The sequence below is a fragment of the Fusarium fujikuroi genome, chromosome FFUJ_chr02 (genome assembly GCF_900079805.1).
Source record: "Fusarium fujikuroi IMI 58289 draft genome, chromosome FFUJ_chr02".
In the NCBI taxonomy this organism is placed as follows: Eukaryota; Fungi; Ascomycota; class Sordariomycetes; order Hypocreales; family Nectriaceae; genus Fusarium; species Fusarium fujikuroi.
Window position 1 is genome coordinate 3,357,360 of NC_036623.1, and position 21,331 is coordinate 3,378,690.

The window sequence follows — 21,331 nt, forward strand, 5'->3', positions numbered from 1 at the left end:
TTTAATAAGCAGTTAATTTACTATTTCCTTAATATTATAATACTAAAAGGGAAATCCTTATAAATCTAGATCTAAGATATACTTAACTATAACCTATTTCTCTTAATTACTTAATTTCTAATTATTAAGGATATAATTAATATAAGCCTAATAACCCTAAGATTAATAATAGAGTATATAAAAGAGAATATTATAGAGAAATGCAGCTTATTATAGACTTAATTTTAGGTCTTTCTAATAGGCCTAAAGTGCAAGATTTATATAAGCCTTAATAGTAGATTAAGATATATTATTTAATTAAGAATTAATTAATTAGATAGTATTAATATAAGGTAAGGGATTTTTATGCCGCTTGCTTGTCTATACCGCTCGCTTATCGCGTACGTTAATTATATATATAAAGGATATTAATTTCTATAAGTTAATAAGTAAATATAACTAAGTGTAATTCTTAAGAATAATATAATACTTTCTAGAAGTTAGGCATTTTATAAACTAAATTGAAATATTAACTCTAGGTCTGGAAAGTTAAACGCTCAGGGTGTGCTACTATTATCGTTTATTAAATTTCACTACTGTATACCTACCCTACTGCTTATTGATTTTATTCCTTTACAAGACAGTGACTACAGCTGCCAGCTCCAAGCTACTGACTCCTAGGTTCTTATATTTATCAATAGCTTACACCAACTACCAATCTTGGCAGGGCCGAGACTCATGAAGCTCCCATGAGCCTGGCGCTCCGCTTGAAGGCTTACAGAAAGAAACAGTTGAAAATGAATTGACATGAGTAAGAAGAGAGTTTGCACGAAGGCCAATAGTGCATTGAAAATTCGTAGTTTGATTTGTAATAAGTCAGTTGCCACATGGGCAGAATGTAATTGTTAACGGGAAAGGCTTCGCCTCTCTGACCGATGTAATGGATTCGGGTAAAGGAAAGGATCACCCCGAGACACGAGCAAGATCCTGATACCCATTATAGGCATTGTGGTGATTGAGACAGTTTCTGATGTCTTGCCCAGGAACACGAGCAAACAATGATGGGTAAAACGGAAGTGTCTTCCAAAAGTACAGGGAATGGTTAACCTGACGATCACGTTCCTTTGACCAATATGACTCCATTGAGAGCGATGAGATCGGCATTATTCGACGTCATACATTGACGGTGTATTCAGAGAATGAAGCCATCTTGCGATCGAGGGTCATCGATCATTGAAATTCGTGCAGACTATCATCTATGTCAACGGTTTGTTGGTAAGGAATCTTTTCGATAGCCTCTTTGGTAAGTGTATAGATACAGTTTCTATAATTCGACTTGGCTTGATTCTTGACCAATAGGTTGCTTCTGTCATGTCGATAAACTCTTTACGTGACGCCTTATATCAAATGAAAGCGAGATATCAACAGAGTGAAAGCCGCAACTGGTTAGATCGACTAGGCTTGGCATCCAGGCCCGAAGCAAACCTTACTTCTAGGCAACTCTAAAAAACGGATTGAGGGGAGATCCTTCAATCCAGATCACGAATAAGTAGCGGTGCCTGTGATGTTGGTTCCCCTTGAGGCCCTGATATGTGGCGTCTGTGGCGCCTGGGGCTTGCATGCTTTCACCCAAGACAAACGCAAAAAGATGGACTCCCCCCTGACCCACACGATCTACGCCTAAGATCTCTATCCCGGTCGGTGCGGCACGTTCCAGTCTATAGCCCCAATAGCTTAGATCCAAGCTGTCTACGTGAGACATGGCCCAATCATGGCCCGGCGCATGCAGGTCCATTCAGGGCGAAATTCTTCGGACCTAACAACCCGCCCAACGAGGCTGGCAACGATCGCTACAGAGATCCTCTAGGACAAGATGAGCTCCTAGCTCAATGACGACATTCCTGGCTCGTCCAGAACGTCCTGGGAATATGGATTGGGAATGCGGACCTGGGCGAGAACAGCCCACCGTAGAGACGGGCTCTGTGAACTACGGCGACGAAAACAGACAGTCCGATGAGAGCCACACGACGCAGTGCAGTCGTACCGGCTGATCGTGTCCGTCTCTCGAGTTCTTATAAACGATGAGGATGCCTCGGAATGGAACTTGAAAGCCTCACACGGACTCTCTCCAACACCAAATTAATTTGCTAGCTGCGTCTCCGACGACAACTCACACCATGTTGTTGTCACGGGGGCTGCTAGCCTCTACACTCCTTCTCGCCGCCAAGGCACAAGATGGTATCGACCAAGCCGCAGTCAACATTGCTACGGGATTTGCGGAGACTCTCATTCAACATGCTTATACTACTCTCAACGGAGATTCAGGAGGTTCTGGTGATGCTGGAAGCGGTGGAAATCAGGGCCAAGCTTTCGATGCGAGTTTACTCGACAAGCAACAGAATGCAGCTGATAACGATGCCACCGTTACTCAGGTCATACAGGGCCAAGTTACTGTCGAGACATACACTCGCCCCGGAGGAGTACTATTCCCCGTGACACTCCTTCCACACCCAAGAATTACGCTTGCTCCGACCCGTAATGATCCTTATGAAAGGATTATCCAGGCCTATACTGGAGGTAACGATGCCACTACAAACCAGGAAATCACAATTGCCGAGCCCTCGGGAACAAACCCGGGTACTATTCTCGTTGATGTTCCTGGTACTGCTTATTCTTCTTTCTCATCTGGCCAGGCCGGCGCGTTGACAATCCCTCCTTCAAACGACAACCCGACAGCCACGATTATTTCGGCGTTGCCTAGTGGTGTTGCCATTACTGGCGAGGCTACGAGGACAATTCCGGCGGCCGGAAATGCCCCTGCGACTGTTGTTATCCAGACTCCTTGGGCAGACGTGCCACCAAGCACTCCTGGTGTTGGAGGTGCTGGCGCTGGAGGCAGTACATCCAATGTTTTGGTGATTCAAACATACACCGGTACTGAGTACATCACTCAGGCACGAGTTTCCACCATTGTTGGCTCTGGAGGAGATCAGGGCACAGTAGTTGTCCAGGTCCCTCCAGGTAACCAGAATCCCGGTGGTGCTGTCACGATTCCTCCGAGCGACGGTGGCCATTTCACCACGATTCTCAGGCAATACACAGGAGCTTCTGCTATTTCGACTCCTGTCACAATCCTTGTTCCAACCTCGGCAGGCCAGGATGGAACAATCATTATTGAGACGCCTGGTCCTTCGAGCGCAGCTGGCACCGGTGGAGATAGTGATCTTCCTGAAAACCAACCACAGGTTATTCCACCCAGCGGCGATAACCCTTATTCTACGATCTTGAGGCCCCACGCGGGTTCCGACCAGATTACTGAGCCTGTTACGTATACTGTGCCTCCATCTGGTACCAATCCAGGAACGATTATAATCGAGACTCCAGCTGTGCGCGCTGGTCAGCAGGTCATCACGCTTCCACCCGACCCTAACAGTGGTTATATCACCATTGTTAGACAGCCAAACAGTGTTATCACTGCACCCAATACTATCACGATCGCACCATCTGGTGGTCAGCCAGGAACTATTATTATCGAGACTCCTGCCCCTCAACCCAGCGATGTCGAGATCACAATTCCTCCTGGTCAAGACGGTTCTTTCGTGACCATTATTCAAGGTCCTACAGGATCCAATGCTGTCACAGCCCCTAACACAATCACAATCACTGGGGCTCCTGGCCAACCTGGAACAATCATCATTCAGACTCCAGTGCCGTCTGGAGGTGGACAGATCACTCGAGGCCCTAGTGATCCTTTCACCATTCCTGCTGGATCGGGTCAATATGTCACTATTTTCCGACCTCATAGCGGTGATCCAATTTCGGTTCCGATTACGCTCACCCAGCCAGGTACGAATGGTCAACCAGGCACTATCATTATTGAGACGCCTGATCCGACCACATCTGCACCAGGAAGTGGGCCTATTACCATTCCTGCTGGAGGTAACAGCCCTTATGTGACTATCTATAGGCCACATAGTGGAAGCCCTATCAGCGCACCGGTCACGATCACCATCCAACCCAGCGGTACCCAGCCGGGGACTATCATCGTTGAGACACCAATACCAACGCTTGAGAACCCCAAGGGCCAGAATGCGGTTACTTCCCCTGCTGCGGGTGGCCAACCGATCACCATCCCTCCTAGCAAGAACAACCCGTATGTCACCATCTACCGCCCTCATACAGGTGACCCCATTACCGTGCCCATCACCATCACTCAGTCTCCCTCAAACGGACAGCCTGGAACCATCATCATTGAGACTCCAGCTCCGCCAGCTGACACCGTCACTGAGACTGAACCTGGTGCGACCGTGACGGTTCAACCTGATAACCCTGGTGGATACACAACCATATATCGACCACATACAGGCGATCCAATCTCTGAGCCCATCACTGTCACAACGATTAGTGGTTCGAATGGCCAGCCAGGAACCGTTATCATTGAGACTCAAGGCCCCTTCACAGTCACTGCCACTGGCCCCGGTGGTACTGCCACTATCTACACTCCTGGATCAGATGTCAGCACCACAGTTACGAAAACCGTCACATTGACAGCTTCTGGAGGTCAACAATCTACCGCAGTTGTTATTGAGACTCCACCTCCAATAAAGGTTCAACCCACAACTGCAATGGTTACGGTGACTGGCCCTGATGGATATGTCACGATTACTGAACAGTACACCGGGACGAGTGTTATTACGGCCATCTTTACCACCACAATCACTGGATCTGGCACAAATCCTGGCACGGTTTTCATAGAGACACCGCCACCAGTCAAGTTCGCTCCCACTTCAACGGTTTCTGGCACCGACAACTATGTCACTGTCTATGAACCGTTCCCCGGCCCAGGCATCATTACGGCACCCATTACCGTTACGCAGGCCACTCCTTCCGGTGGGCAGCCGGGTACAGTGATTATCCAGACTCCTGTTGCGGACACCCCCACGACTACATCATTGCCAGATCCTACTACTACTCAGGGACCTGATGGTTATGTCACTGTGTATCTTCCGTTCCCTGGACCTGGTGTCATTACCACGTCCTATACCAGGACACAGGCCCCTTCAGGTGGAAATCCTGGAACTGTTTTTATTACAACGCCAGCCCCTCTACCTGCTACAACTTCTGAGGCAAATCTTCCTAGTACTACCTCTGGAACAGACGGCTATGTGACAGTTTTTATCCCATATCCGGGACCGGGCGAGATCACTGCGCCTATCACCAGGACTCAGCCACCTGCAAATGGCCAACCTGGTATTGTCTTCATTACCACACCTGTCCCTGCGTTCACTACACCCAAGCAGATGAACGGGCAGACTTCAACGTCTCAAGGAACGGATGGGTATGTCACAGTTTTTGTTCCTTACCCAGGACCAGGCGAGATCACTGCACCCATCACAAGCACCCAGCCGCCTGCCAATGGCCAGCCTGGTACTGTTTGGATCACTACACCTGTTCCTGCATTCACTACACCAAAGCAGATGAATGGGTTGACTTCCACTTCCCAAGGACCAGATGACTATGTGACAATATTCCTGCCCTTCCCTGGCCCAGGTGTAATTACTGCTCCTATCACAAGTACCCAGCCCCCTGCTAACGGCCAGCCCGGAACCGTTTTCATCACAACGCCAGCACCGCTGTCCACTGATCAGCAGAATGTGGCAACCACTACAACTGGTGATGATCAATATGTGACCGTTTTCCTACCCTTCCCGGGTCCTGGTATTATCACTGCACCTATTACCCGCACCCAGGCACCGTCTGGTGGCAACCCAGGAACTGTGTTTATCACGACACCGGCTCCTGAGACTACGGCCCAGCCCCAGACTTCTGCCCTTGCTACGGATAACTATATCACCATTTACACCCCTTTCCCAGGACCAGGTGTAATCACCGCACCTATCACTATTACCAAGACGCCATCTAATGGCCAGCCCGGAACAGTCCTTATTGAGACCCCTGTCCCAGTGAGCTCTAGTGCCGATACCTACGTGACAGTCTACAGGCCCTACCCAGGTCCTGGAACGATCACTGCACCAATAACCCTGACTCAGGCTCCTTCTAACGGCCAGCCTGGTACGGTGTTTATCGAGACTCAGCCAACAGAAACGCCGACTCCAACAACGCAAACTACTGATGGTTCTACTCCTCCTATTACCATCCCTCCTGATCCGACTGGTTCTTATGTGACAATCTACCGACCGTATCCCGGCCCTGGCCAGATTACATCTCCCATCACATACACTCAAGCCCCTGTTTCTGGACAGCCCGGTACAATTATCATCGAGACTCCCAATCCTGATGCCAATACTGCCACCCAGACAGGCCCAGTTACTGTCCCCACTGGAAGCAACAACCCATATGTCACGGTATATAAACCCTACCCTGGCCCCGGAAACATTGATCAGCCTATCACTATTACTGCTGCGACTCCCACAGGTGACCAGCCAGGCACGATCATCATCGAGACACCTACACTAGAGGTCAACACCAAGTTTGCCCCGTCGCCAACTTCTTCGTCGCCAGTTACCATTCCGGCTGACAACAACAACTATGTCACTGTCTATAGGCCACACACTGGATCTCCGATCACTGCGCCAATTACTGTCACTACCATTGCACCTTCAGGGGGACAGCCTGGCACCGTGCTCATTGAGACGCCAGCACCCGAGTCTCAGTCAGAGGTCCAGCCTACAACCACAGACAGCCCGCCTGTCACCATTCCCCAAGGTCAAGACGGATACGTGACAGTCTACCGCCCGTATCCCGGTCCTGGTGTTATCACAGCCCCAGTCACTGTGACTACTATTGCGCCGACTAATGGTCAACCTGGAACTGTGATCATCGAGACACCTGCTCCTGAGGCTCCAACTTCTTCTCCATCTGATGAGCCCCAGACTACAGCTTCTGCTGTCACCATTCCCGCTGATAACGCTGGCTATGTGACTGTGTACAGACCTTACCCAGGACCTGGAACAATCACCGCCCCTCTTACCGTTGGAACTGTTGCACCAACTAATGGCCAGCCTGGAACGGTCATCATTGAGACACCAGTGCCTCAAGCCGCGCCGGAGACCACATTAGCACCCAAAGTTACTTCTACTCAGGGAACTGATGGTTATATCACGGTATTTCGGCCATACACTGGCACTGGTCTCATTACAGCGGCTATCACTGTCTCTACCATTCCTCCCTCTAATGGTCAACCAGGAACCATCATCGTCGAAACACCTGTGCCTCAGGATCCAACGACCACAACTAGTGATGCTGCGCCTGTTACCATTCCACCAGGACCCGGAAATTCCTACGTGACGGTTTATAGACCTCATACGGGTACTGACATTATCACGGCACCTATGACGGTTACTACTATTGAAGGAGTTAACGGTCAGCCCGGAACCATCATTATTGAGACACCAGTACCTCAGGCGGCAACCTCGACAGATGAATCTACCGAGGCTGCACCTGTGACTATTCCACCCGGTCCGGACAGGTCCTACATCACTGTCTATAGACCACATACAGGAAGTGATGTCATTACGGCACCTGTGACCGTAACTACTATCCCAGGCATCAATGGACAGCCGGGAACAATCATTATCGAGACTCCCGCGGCCCAGGATACTAATGCACCTAGCACTGCCCCTGCAAGCCCTGGCAGTACCTATGTCACCGAATATCGCCCATATCCTGGACCAGGAAATATTGATCAGCCTATCACGGTTACAACTATCGAGCCCTCCAACGGGAACCCAGGAACTGTTGTCATCGAGACACCTACTCCAGATGTCAACACGAAGGTTGCCCAGCCTCCGGTTACCCTCGATCCTGGCCCAGGCGATCAGTATGTTACTGTCTACAGACCATACACAGGTACTGGGGTCATCACTGCACCTGTCACCGTTAGTACCATTGCACCTTCAGGTGGCCAGCCCGGAACAGTTATCATTGAGACTCCCGAACCGGAAACTCCTGGCTCTAATCCAACAGTGACCTTGCCCACTGGCCCTAATGAGTCTTACATTACTGTGTTCCGACCTCATACGGGCACTGATGTGATTACTGGCCCTGTCACGATTACAACTATCGCACCAGCCAATGGCCAGCCCGGAATTGTCATCATCGAAACTCCTGTTGAGTCTGAGCCTGCCTCTACCCCGGCTCCTGTTGATTCAGCAACGAGCGCGCCTCCTCAAGCTACTTATGTTACGGTCTATCGCCCTCACACTGGATCAGACCGCATTACTGCGCCCGTTACTGTCACAACCATTGAGCCTTCAGCAGATCAGCCGGGAACAGTCATCATTGAGACCCCTGATCAAGATTTACCTCCTGTAGCAACCTCTGCAGGACCTCTTGCCACCTATGTTACGGTTTACCGACCTTACACAGGAGCAGACAGGATCACAGAACCTGTCACTGTCACGACTATTGAGCCGACTAACGGCCAGCCCGGTACAGTAATTATTGAGACTCCAGGACAGCAAGCGCCTCCTGTGACGACCACCCCTCCCCCTGCTACTTACGTAACTATCACTAGACTCTACACTGGAACAGACCAGATCACAGAACCAATCACGAACACTATACCTCCCCAAGGGGATCAACCTGGTACTGTAATCATTGAGACTCCAGGCCAGCAAGTGCCGCCGGTAACCTCAACGCCTGGTCCTGCTTCATATGTGACCATCACCAGGCTTTACACAGGTACAGATCAGATCACAGAGGCTATAACGAGCACTATCCCCCCTCAGGGTGATCAGCCTGGAACTGTCATTATTGAGACGCCTGGCCAACAAGTGGCCGCTATGACCTCCTCTTCCGTACCTCCTTCTTATGTGACAACGACGGTTCCCTATACTGGCACTGATCAGATTAGCGTACCTATTGTTACTACTGTCTCTCCCCAAGGCGACCAGCCGGGGACTGTCATCATTGAAACACAGGCTCCGTTTGTGACAGTCTATCGTCCGCATACAGGGCGAGATCAGATCACCGGTCCAGTCACTGTCTCGACCATTGCTCCCACAGGAGATCAGCCTGGCACGATCATCATTGAGACTCCTGGCGCGGCCCCTGCTGTCACAACTACACCACCTGCGCCATCGTATGTCACTATCACTACTCTATACACTGGAACGGAGATACTCAGCGAACCCACTACCGTCACTACAATCCCCCCTCAAGGAGATCAACCTGGTACTGTCATTGTTGAGACCCAAGGCCCTTTCGTGACAATTTCAACACTTTATACTGGAACAAGTGTAATCACAGCGCCGACTGCCCTCACAACGATTCCTCCTCAGGGTGGACAGCCTGGAACTATTGTTATTGGAACACCAGGATCATACGTCACAACGACTGTTCTGTATACCGGATCTGACTCGATTACTGGCCCCACAGCGTTTACAACCATTCCACCACAAGGTGATCAACCGGGCACGGTCATTGTTGGAACTCCCGGATCTTATGTCACAACAACTGTGCTTTACACTGGCACCGATTCGATTACTGGGCCTACAGCTCTCACAACGGTTCCCGCTCAAGGCGACCAGCCTGGCACCGTTGCCATTGCCACGCCCCCTTCGTATGTCACGACAACTATTCCTTATACTGGAACCGATCAAATCACTGCTCCAATCACAGCTACTACCATTCCTCCCTCAGGGAACCAACCCGGAACTGTTGTCATCGAGACCCAGGCCCCATTTGTAACGATTTATCGCCCTCACACTGGTATCGACAGAATCACTGCGCCTATTACGGTTTCGACCATCGCCCCATCTGGTGACCAGCCAGGTACGATTGTGGTGGAAACCCCTGGCGCAGAACCTCCTGTCACTACATCGCCTCCAGCTCCAACATACACGACACTTTATGAGGAGTACTCCGGCACCGATGATATTACTGAGCCTTTCGTCAAGACAACTATTGAGCCACAAGGTGACCAGCCCGGCACCATTATCTTTGATACTCCTGCCCAGCGAGTCGTGTCCACCAGTGCTGCACCGCCTTCCTATGTTACGGTTTACCAGCCTCATTCTGGCCCAGACAGAATTACTGCCCCTGTTACTGTCACAACCATCCCTCCACAGGGAGATCAGCCGGGCACTGTTATCATTGAAACACCAGGTTCGGAGCCTGCCATCACGCCGACGCCCGCCCCTGAGCCATCTTATGTTACAGTGTATCAGCCCCATACTGGGCTCGACAGAATTACTGAGCCCGTCACTATCACAACCATTCCTCCCCAAGGCGATCAGCCAGGTACCGTGATCATTGAGACACCAGGGGCAGAACCCCCTGTAACTTCAGGACCTACTCCTGAACCCTCCTACATCACAATCTACCAGCCACATACCGGCCTTGATAGAATCACCGAGCCTATCACACTTACAACGGTCCCTCCTCAAGGCGACCAGCCTGGTACCGTGATCATTGAGACACCAGGAGCGGAGCCTCCTATGACGTCGGGACCTGCCCCGGAGCCTTCATATGTGACGATCTATCAGCCACATACTGGATCTGATAGAATTACTGAGCCTGTTACACTTACAACTATCTCTCCCCAAGGAGATCAGCCAGGCACGGTTATCATTGAAACCCCGGGCTCGGAACCCCCTGTTACTTCAACCCCAGCTGCTGAGTCTTCGTATATCACGATCTATCACCCATACACTGGTACAGATCAGATAACAGCTCCAGTTACACTGACCACTATCGAGCCATCCGGGGATCAGCCTGGAACCGTCATCATCGAAACGCCTGGATCCGCGCCTCCGGTCACATCAGCCCCTGCGCCTGAACCTTCATACGTGACAGTCTATCGACCGCACACGGGCGCTGATCAGATCACTGCACCAGTTACCATCACCACCATTGAGCCTCAAGGAGACCTACCAGGAACTGTGATCATTGAGACACCTGGCTCTGAACCAGCAGTGACCTCTTCACCAGAACCTGCTCCTCAGCCCTCATATGTGACAGTATATAGACCTCATACTGGTGCTGACCAGATCACTGCACTGATCACAATCACGACAATCGAGCCTCAAGGGGACCAGCCAGGAACCGTGATCATCGAGACACCAGGCTCTGAGCCTCCTGTTACCTCGACACCAGCTCCCTCATATGCCACCATCTATGAGCCTTACACTGGTACAGGAGAGATTACAGGCGAAGTTACCGTCACAACCATTCCTCCCCAGGGTGATCAGCCGGGTACTGTCATCATTGAGACACCGGGTCCGCAAACCGCAAACAAGGGAGCGAACCCTCCTCTTACTATTCCTGCTGGAGACGATAGCTACGTGACGGTCTTCAGGCCTTACACAGGAACCCCTATGATAACAGCGCCCGTCACGGTTACGACCATCTCTCCGTCTGGTGGCAACCCAGGTACTGTTATTATTGAAACACCAGCACCTGAAGCCGCAGCTACCTCGGCACCCGAGGATGTTTATGTTACCGTCTACACCATTTACACTGGCACTGGTCAGCTTACGGCGCCAATTACTGTCACAACCATTGCTCCTGTCTCTGGAACTGGTACTATCATCGTTGAGACTCAGGCCGAGTCTACTGCTCCCCCGCCTGTCACGATCCCGCCTAGTGACAATAGCCCCAACATCACCATCGTGCGTCAGTATCCTGGCCCAGGAGTCATCACCGCCCCTGTGACCTCGTACGAGCCGCCAAGTACGCCTGGACAGCCTGGAACGATTATCATCGAGACGCCAGCCCCCGTTTCTGAGACTACATCTGAGGCACCAGGCACCAATGTTACACTCTACACCTTGGCTCCCCCGGGTGTCAAGACTCCCATCACTAGTTACGCGTCCCCACAAACACCAGGCCAGCCAGGAACTGTTTTCATTCAGACGGTGGCCACTGATGCTGAGTCTACCTCTGAGGAAGGTAGAAACGTGACTATTTACACTGACGGCCCTGATTCTCTTACTGCACCGTACACTACCTACTACCCTCCTGGCTCCCCTGGAGATCCCGGAACCGTGCTCATTGAGACTCCTCCTCCAGTTCCTACTGGTCCCGCCTCAGTATCGGCAGTGCCCACCACTGACGATTCGGCCAGTGGCATTACAACACCTGCTTCGAGCAACCCCGATGCACTCACCTTGACTCCGAGCGATAGCAACGATGACTTTACTGTCATTGAACCGAACACCAGGTTCGCTGATGCTAGCGAGAATGTCACACAGATTATCCCCGCCACTGATGGAACCCCCGGAACACAGATCATCTACACACCTATGGATACATCGGGAGAGTCATCCGCTGGTGCACCGGATACTGACAGTTATGTTACCATCAGTGCGACAGTCACTATTCCTGGAGATCCCTCAACACGTACCGGGTCCAACTCCGACGCCGGAAGCGACGCAGGTACCACCGGCGCGGAAACCAATGTCATCATTATTCCCCCTAGTGGTACTGAGCCAGGAACGGTTCTCTCGCAAACTAGTGTTTACTTGGACCAGGCTTTGGCTGAACACGGAAATGTGACGATCACAAGGACAGCACCCAGTGGTGTTACCACAAGATTCACTACCTACTCACCCCCAGCTCAAAAAGCTGATCCAGGAACCATCATCATTGAGATTCCAGACTACAATGTCACCATTACGAGGGCAGCCCCTACTGATATCACAACCACAATCACAACCTACTCGCCTCCTGCAACGCCCGGCGACCCAGGTACTGTCATCATCGAGACGCCTGATTATAATGTCACCATTACTCGTGAGGCGCCCGCATCGATCACAAGTCTCCGCACAAGCTACGCTCCTCCAGGAACTCCCGGCGATCCTGGCACTGTAATCGTTGAAACTCCAAACAACGACTACAACGTGACCATCACTCGTGGCGCCTCGATTACAGCCCCCTATACCACGTACTCGCCTCCTGGCGCCTCAGGAGATCCAGGCACCATTATCGTCGAGACGCCAGATTACAATGTCACCATTACCCGAGAGGCACCAGCTTCGATTACTGATGTACGGACGACATACAATCCTCCAGGCACTCCAGGCGATCCAGGGACGGTCATCGTCGAGACACCAAACAATGCCTATAACGTCACCATCACAAGGGCAGCTCCCGCTTCGATTACAAATATATTTACCACCTACTCGCCTCCAGGTGCTCCTGGTGACCCCGGCACCGTTATTGTTGAGACACCCGACTACAATGTTACTGTTACTCGTGGTGCCTCGATCACGGCCCCTTTCACAACGTACTCGCCGCCAGCTACACCTGGAGATCCCGGCACAGTCATTGTAGAGACACCCGATTACAATGTCACCATCACACGAGAAGCACCAAGAATCGTCACAACCTTGCGTTCATCGTATGCCCCACCTGGAACTCCCGGTGATCCGGGCACCGTTATCATCGAGACACCTCCTGGTCCTTACAATGTGACGACGACTCGTGGTGCTTCAACAATCACGGCGCCATTCACAACTTACTCGCCTCCCGATGGACCTGGCGACCCCGGCACCATTATTGTTGAAACCCCTAACTATAATGTCACCGTCACCAGTGACGCTGACTCTACGGACGCTGCAACAGATATTGTCACCAGGTATAACCCTCCTGGCACCCCAGGTGATCCAGGTACCATCGCCATCATCATGCCGAACCAGAGAGTTGTGTCGACTTCTCAAGATCCATCCACTACCGATGATCCTGGACAAAACGTCACTGTCTACAGGCCTGGCCCACGAACGATGACTGGTCCTGTCACTTCATACATACCTCCCGCGAACCGTGGCGACAACGGTACGGTAATCATCGAGACCCCTGGTTCTGCCACTCCTTCCAATGTGACAATGACCCAGACTATCAGCACCATTACGGCGATCTACACTACCTACTCACCGGCCGGTGCTGAAGATGATCCGGGAACTATCATCGTTGGAATACCACCTGATCGAAATGTGACCATCACAGAGGTGGTCAGCACTATCACGGCTCCTTACACTAAATATTCTTCTCCTGGCTCGCCTGGCGATCCCGGCACTGTCATTATCGAGGTGCCCCCCGACCACAACGTGACTGTCACTGAAGTCATCAGCACTATCACCTCTCCCTACACAAGGTACTCCGCGCCTGCAAATCGTGGAGATCCTGGTACAGTGTATATCGAGCTGCCCCCAGATTCCAATACTACCATCACGACTGAGGTGGATTCACGAACAGCGCCTTATACCACCTACTATCCTCCCGGTTCCCAGGGAGACCCTGGCACTGTTCTTATTGAATTGCCTCCTAGTCGCAACGTCACCATCACGACCGAAGTCGCGAGCCGGACTGCGCCTTTTACAACATACTCAGCGCCGGCCAACAAAGGAGATCCAGGTACTATCATCGTCGAGATGCCTTCTGACAGGAATGTCACGGTCACGACCGAGGTGGCTAGTCTCACTGCTCCGTATACTACCTATGCAGCCCCTGCCAACAAGGGCGATCCAGGAACTGTCATCGTGGAGATGCCACCTGACAGGAATGTCACCATTACAACTGAAGTGCCCACGCGCACCGCTCCGTATACAACATATTCTGCTCCAGGATCTCCAGGCGATCCCGGCACCATTATCGTGGAATTGCCCCCAGACCGCAACGTCACGATCACTACCGAGATCTCTAGTCTCACTGCTTCCTACACGACTTATTCTCCGCCAGGAAGCAAGGGCGATCCAGGCACAATTATCATTGAACTGCCTCCTGATCGTAACGTGACTACCACGGAAGAGGTTCCTACGTTGACTGAGGCCTATACTACTTATTCACCACCGGGTAACCGCGGTGATCCCGGCACTGTCATTGTGCGACTCCCGCCTGACAGGAACGTGACTAGAACGACCGAGATCGCTACACTGACTGCTCCGTATACAACCTATTCTCCGCCCGCAAACAGGGGCGATCCGGGTACTGTTATCATCGAATTGCCTCCTGATAGGAATGTCACCACTACGGAAGAGGTCAGCACAATCACCCGGATCAGAACAACATATATGCCTCCTGCCAATCGAGGAGATCCCGGCACAGTCGTTGTACAAGAGCCTCCGGACACCAACACTACTATCGTTGATGTCGTGCCCACGATCACACGCCCAGCCACTCGGTTTGTGCCCGCTGCCACGAAGGGTGATCCAGGCACTGTCTATATCGATGTGCCCCCGAACCACAATGTGACAATGACCACAACTGTCAGTACAATCACTCGACCAAGCACAACGTTTGAACCCCCTGCTACTGAAGGCGATGCAGGCACCGTGCTCGTCCAGATGCCCCCTGAGTACAACGTCACCACAACTCAGACAGTTGAAACAATCAGTAGGCCAGTCACTCGGTACTCCAGCCCTGCTGAGATTGGCGACCCTGGCACTGTGTATCTCGATCTACCACCCGAGTACAACGTTACTGTCACAACCACGATCTACAGCATCACAAGACAGAGCACGAACTTTGCTTCTGGTGCTACCCAAGGAGATCCTGGTACTGTCATCATTGAGATGCCTCCTGAGTATAATGTGACTACAACACAGACTGTTGAGACAATCAGCAGACCAGTCACTCGCTACTCCAAGGCCGCTACTGTCGGCGACCCCAACACTATTTACGTTGAACTTCCGCCGGAATACAATATCACTGTAACCACAACAGTCCCCACAATCACGAGACAGTCCACGACATTTGCTCCTGCTGCTACTCAAGGCGATCCTGGCACCATCATTATCGAAATGCCGCCCGAGTATAACGTCACGACGACTCAAACCGTTGAGACCATCAGCAGACCGGTCACTAGATACTCGAAGCCGGATACTATTGGCGATCCCGGCACTATTTTCGTTGATTTGCCGCCGGAATACAATGTTACCATCACGACTACCGTCGACACAATTACAAGACCTTCAACTACGTTTGCCCCAGCAGGTACCCAAGGAGATCCGGGCACTATAATCGTCGAGCTTCCGCCTGACTCTAACGTCACAACAACTCAAACTATCTCTACGATCTCGAGACCAACAACCCGTTACTCTCGTCCAGGCACAGTTGGAGATCCCGGTACCGTGTATATTGATCTCCCGCCGGAATATAACATTACCGTCACCACAACCATCAAGACCATCACAAAGCCTTCAACCACCTTTGCTCCAGCTGGAACTCAGGGCGATCCTGGCACTATCATTATTGAGCTCCCCCCTGATTCCAATGTCACGGTCTCATCAACAGTCCCCACCATCAGCCGCCCTGCCACACGCTTTGCAAGCCCTGCAGCCGTGGGTGATCCTGGCACCGTTTATGTTGATCTGCCACCGGAGTATAACGTCACCACAACTGAGACTGTCAGCACTATCAGTCGTGTCCGCACAACCTTCAATCCAGCTGCAACCGAAGGCGACCCAGGCACTATCCTAGTCGAGGTTCCAGTTGACTACAACGTCACAACCACTGAGTTGAACAGTGCGATCAACAGGGTTAGGACTACCTATATGCCTGCTGGTACGCAAGGTCACCCAAATACTGTCCTTGTTGAGATCCCCCCTGACTACACTATCACAACAACCGAGACTGTCACTTCAATTACTCGAGTCCGAACTACCTACATGACTGCCGCGACGCAGGGTGATGCCAACACGGTTCTTATCGAGGTCCCCCCGGACTACAATGTCACATCCACGGAGACTGTCAGTTCGATCAACAGGGTCAGGACGACTTATATACCTGCCGGTACTCAGGGTGACCCTAATACCGTCCTTGTCCAAGTTCCTCCTGATTACACTGTCACAACTACTGAAACCAACAGTGGTATCAGCCGTATCCGAACTACTTATATGACTGCAGCGACGCAGGGTGACCCCAACACGGTCCTTATCGAAATCCCTCCTGATTATAACGTCACGTCAACCGAGACTGTCAGTTCGATCAACAGAGTCAGGACAACGTATATGCCCGCCGGAACCCAGGGTGACCCCAACACGGTCCTTATCCAGGTTCCTCCTGATTATACCGTCACAACCACCGAGACCAACAGTGGTATCAGCCGTGTCAGGACCTCATATATGACTGCTGCAACACAGGGCGATCCCAATACGGTCCTCGTTGAGGTTCCGCCGGATTATAATGTCACATCAACCGAAACCATCAGCACGATCAACAGGGTCAGGACATCATACTACCCTGCCGGCACCCAAGGAGATCCTAATACGGTTCTCATTCAGGTTCCTCCTGATTACACTCTGACAACGACGGAAACCAACAGTGCGATCACTCGGGTCAGGACCACATATATGCCTGCTGCCACTAAGGGCGACCCGAACACGGTTCTCATTGAAGTCCCACCGGATTCCAATGTGACGACAACCCAGACCAACAGTGCAATTAGTCGCATTAGGACCACCTATATGCCAGCGGGCACTCAGGGTGATCCCAATACCGTACTCATTGAGGTCCCTGTCGACTACAACGTGACCACCACCCAAACCAACAGTGCGATCACGCGGGTTAGGACCACCTATAACCCGGGTGCAACTCAAGGCGACCCTGGAACAGTTTTGGTTCAGGTACCAGTTGACTATAACGTAACAACCACTCAAACTGTCAGCACAATCAGCCGAGCTAGAACGACATACAACCCTGCCTCTGTTCAAGGTGACCCTAATACAGTCCTTGTGCAGGTGCCCGTTGACTACAATGTCACTACTACTCAAACAGTCAGTACGATCAGTCGGGTCAGAACATCATACTACCCAGCTGCCACTCAGGGAGACCCTAACACGGTCCTGGTCCAGGTCCCAATGGACTATAATGTCACAACTACTCAAACTGTCAGCACAATCAGCCGAGCTAGAACGACATACAATCCTGCCTCTGTTCAGGGTGACCCCAACACAGTCCTTGTACAGGTGCCTGTCGACTACAATGTCACTAGCACTCAAACAGTCAGCACCATCAGCCGGGTCAGAACGTCTTATTACCCAGCTGCCACTCAAGGCGACCCCAATACGGTCTTGGTCCAGGTCCCGATGGACTACAACGTGACAGTTACCCACACAATCACCACTATCAGTCGTGTGAGGACAATATATGGTCCTGCTGCCACACAAGGAGACCCTGGAACCATCTACGTGGACGTACCGCCGGAGTACAACGTCACCGTCACTTCAACTGTCAGTACGATTTCGAGAGCATATACCACCTATTCTGCGCCTGGTACACAAGGTGATCCAGGCACCATATGGGTAAGGCTGCCGCCTGCATATAATGTAACAACCACTCAGATCGTCCCCACAATCACTCGTATGTCTACAACATATGCTCCTCCAGCTACACAGGGTGATCCCGGAACCTTCATTGTGCAGGTTCCCCCTGACCGTAATGTCACTACCACTGAGACTGTTCCCACGATATCTCGACCTGCAACCAGATATGTGGCCCCGGCTACTCAGGGAGATCCAGGTACAGTTGTGGTGCAGATGCCACCACAGTACAATGTCACGACAACACAAACAGTATCAACTATCTCTCGCGTGGCTACTGCGTATAACCCCCCAGCTACACAGGGAGACCCAGGTACTATTGTTGTGCAAATGCCCCCTTCATATAACGTCACGTCAACGCAGACTGTTTCAACCATATCCCGACTTACAACTGCATACTCAGCCCCTGCTACACAAGGTGACCCCGGAACCGTCTGGGTCCGGGTACCTCCTGAGTATAATGTCACCTCTACGACTACGGTCTCAACTATTTCTCGCCTCACAACCACATACGCACCCCCGGCTACTCAGGGTGATCCGGGTACTTTCATCGTGAGAGTACCTCCATCTTACAACGTCACCACGACTGAGACCGTGTCAACCATTTCACGTGTTGCAACAGCCTACTCACCGCCAGCCACCCAAGGAGATCCTGGTACCGTCATCATACAGATGCCTCCGGCTTATAATGTCACGACCACAACCACTGTCTCAACTATTTCCCGGCTTACAACAACTTACGCACCTCCAGCTACCCAAGGCGACCCAGGTACCTTCATTGTGCGCGTACCTCCCAAATACACTGTCACGACGACACAAACAGCCAGCACTATTACCCGACCTACTACTGTGTTTGCGCCTGCCCAGACTCAAGGCGATCCCGATACTGTCATCGTGCAATATCCCCCTCCTTACAACGTCACGGTCACTACAGCTGGACCGACAACGCTCACTGCACGATACACTACATATTCACCACCTGGCCAACCTGGCGATCCTGGTACCGTCATCGTCGAGATGCCACCGAGTCGCACAGTCACAATCACTACAAACGGTGGCACTACAATCTCTACCCCTGTTACCTCCACTTATGCTCCGGGTGAGCCTGGCGACCCTGCCACCGTGGTCATCGCAACTCCAGCTCCCCGATCTACTACATCTACAACATCTTCCAGGCCGCTCACCACCAGCAGCACTACAACTACTGCGCCGGCAGCTACTGTCTCCTTCAATTGTGATGTATACGGTTACCTCATGCAGAAGACGGCTCTCTACCGTGTCGAGATCACGTCTGGTAAGACGACTCTTATCAAGAGTGATGTCGGTCCTGGTGGTTGGATCAACGCCATCGGTTACAACCGTTTCGACAACTACATCTACGGTATGCACATGGATGATACGGGTTCTCAAGTTATCCGTATTGGTGGCGACGGTGGTTGGACACTGCTCGGCACTCGTACCAATGATCGTCTCGTCCAGATGGGTGATATCGATAACCAAGGTCGCTTCTGGATCTCGAACCAGGGAGAAGGCTGGTGGTGTATCGATCTCATGCCTGGCTCATCCACTTACGGCAAGATTCTCATGAGCGGCACCGCCAAGAACCCTCTCAACTCTGCCGATTGGGCCTTCGTCCCTGGAGGAGGCGACTTCATGTACTCCATCATGTACGACGACCAGGGCAAGACATCCACGCTATGCAAGTTCAGCCGTACGACATACACATGGACAACCATCCAGGGCTTCGGTATGATTGCTGGTCAGAACGTATGGGGAGCTGCCTATGCCTCGCAAGACGGAAACCTCTACGGTTCAGAGAACACCAGCGGTCAGATTTGGAAGTTCCCTATCGCCCCTTCGATTGGAACTCCAAAGTTCCTGGCAACAGGTCCATCGTCATCCTGGAACGATGGTGCAAGATGTATCGACAGTCAGACTCTATAAAGCCAAGACGCGTAGGGTCTCGACACCTAATACCTTTCCTATGTCTGTTTACAGTCGGACTCTCTAAGAGGTCACGACCCGAATTCGTTTCCTATGTGTCCACTGTCAGTTCCTCGAGTCTCAGACCAAGAGGTTTTGACACGAATTCGTTTCCTATGTCTGTATCTGTATCTGTATCTGTATCTGTATCTGTATCTGTATCTGTACTTGTATCTACACACGCTGTATAATAGCTAGTTATCGTTGAGATTGTTAGTATATTTGCTTCCATAAATTGACATCACTTATCTTGTTCAACCGCATCATCATTAGGCGTATCTCAACGATATGACAATTCCATGAATCGGCTGTACCAGGGCATTTAGCCATACCCAGCTCAGTCGAGTGAACATTCCTCCAAGCCAACTGCGAACGGCTTCAATCAAGACTTTGGCCCTATTCTTCCCAAAAAGCCTCAACGTTTTTTTGCCGAAGGGCAATCTGAGGCAGTGAAATAGAGACAATGCCTTGAGTCTGCAGACAGCTCTGCAGACAGTACCGCAACAGGCACTTCCTTATTGTAGCTTCATCTGCTAACGGTACTGGCGCTCCGACTTCACCTCTGTCGCCATCACCACTCAGCACTGACTCTCCCATACGCGTTCGTGGCACTTTGGAAGGCGTTTATAATTAGAATGACACTAAAACGATGGGTACCTCGTGCTACCTAGTTATACTAAGCCAAAAAGTTCTTAAATAGCATTCACTTAGTTCATGTAGATCATATCACTACCCACGTTCTAGTAACCTAATTATAAGCTTGTTCTAAACTTAAAACAGGTTCAATTTTCATTCCGAGACCACGTTTTCTCTCTGGAGGTTTGTGACAATCTCATCCGCAACAACCCAAGGGCTTCACAGCCATGAAAAGCTTCGACATTTCACAGTGATGTCTAACAGAGGCAGATCTGGGGCATTAGGCTCTAGCTACAGAACTTCAGTATGAAAGCTTGAAGAATGAGCTCTCATAGATGTCAACTTCATGCGTTTTGATGAAATTTGACATACGCCTCAGTAGGTCGACTTGTTAGCCAATTCAATAAATACGTCAGGGATATTGTATTTTTTATCATGGTCACTCCAGACGA

General features: G+C 51.3%; 1 protein-coding gene; it reads left to right on the forward strand.

The window, feature by feature from the left end:
• Positions 1 to 2,156: 2,156 nt before the first annotated feature.
• FFUJ_04290 (uncharacterized protein) lies at positions 2,157 to 20,204 on the forward strand (the record flags this gene model as incomplete). XM_023572443.1 has 3 exons in its annotated part: positions 2,157 to 9,774; positions 9,832 to 18,573; positions 18,664 to 20,204. The coding sequence occupies 3 exons, from the start codon at positions 2,157 to 2,159 to the stop codon at positions 20,202 to 20,204; spliced, it is 17,901 nt and encodes a 5,966-aa protein (XP_023426566.1).
• Between the last annotated feature and the right edge of the window lie 1,127 nt (positions 20,205 to 21,331).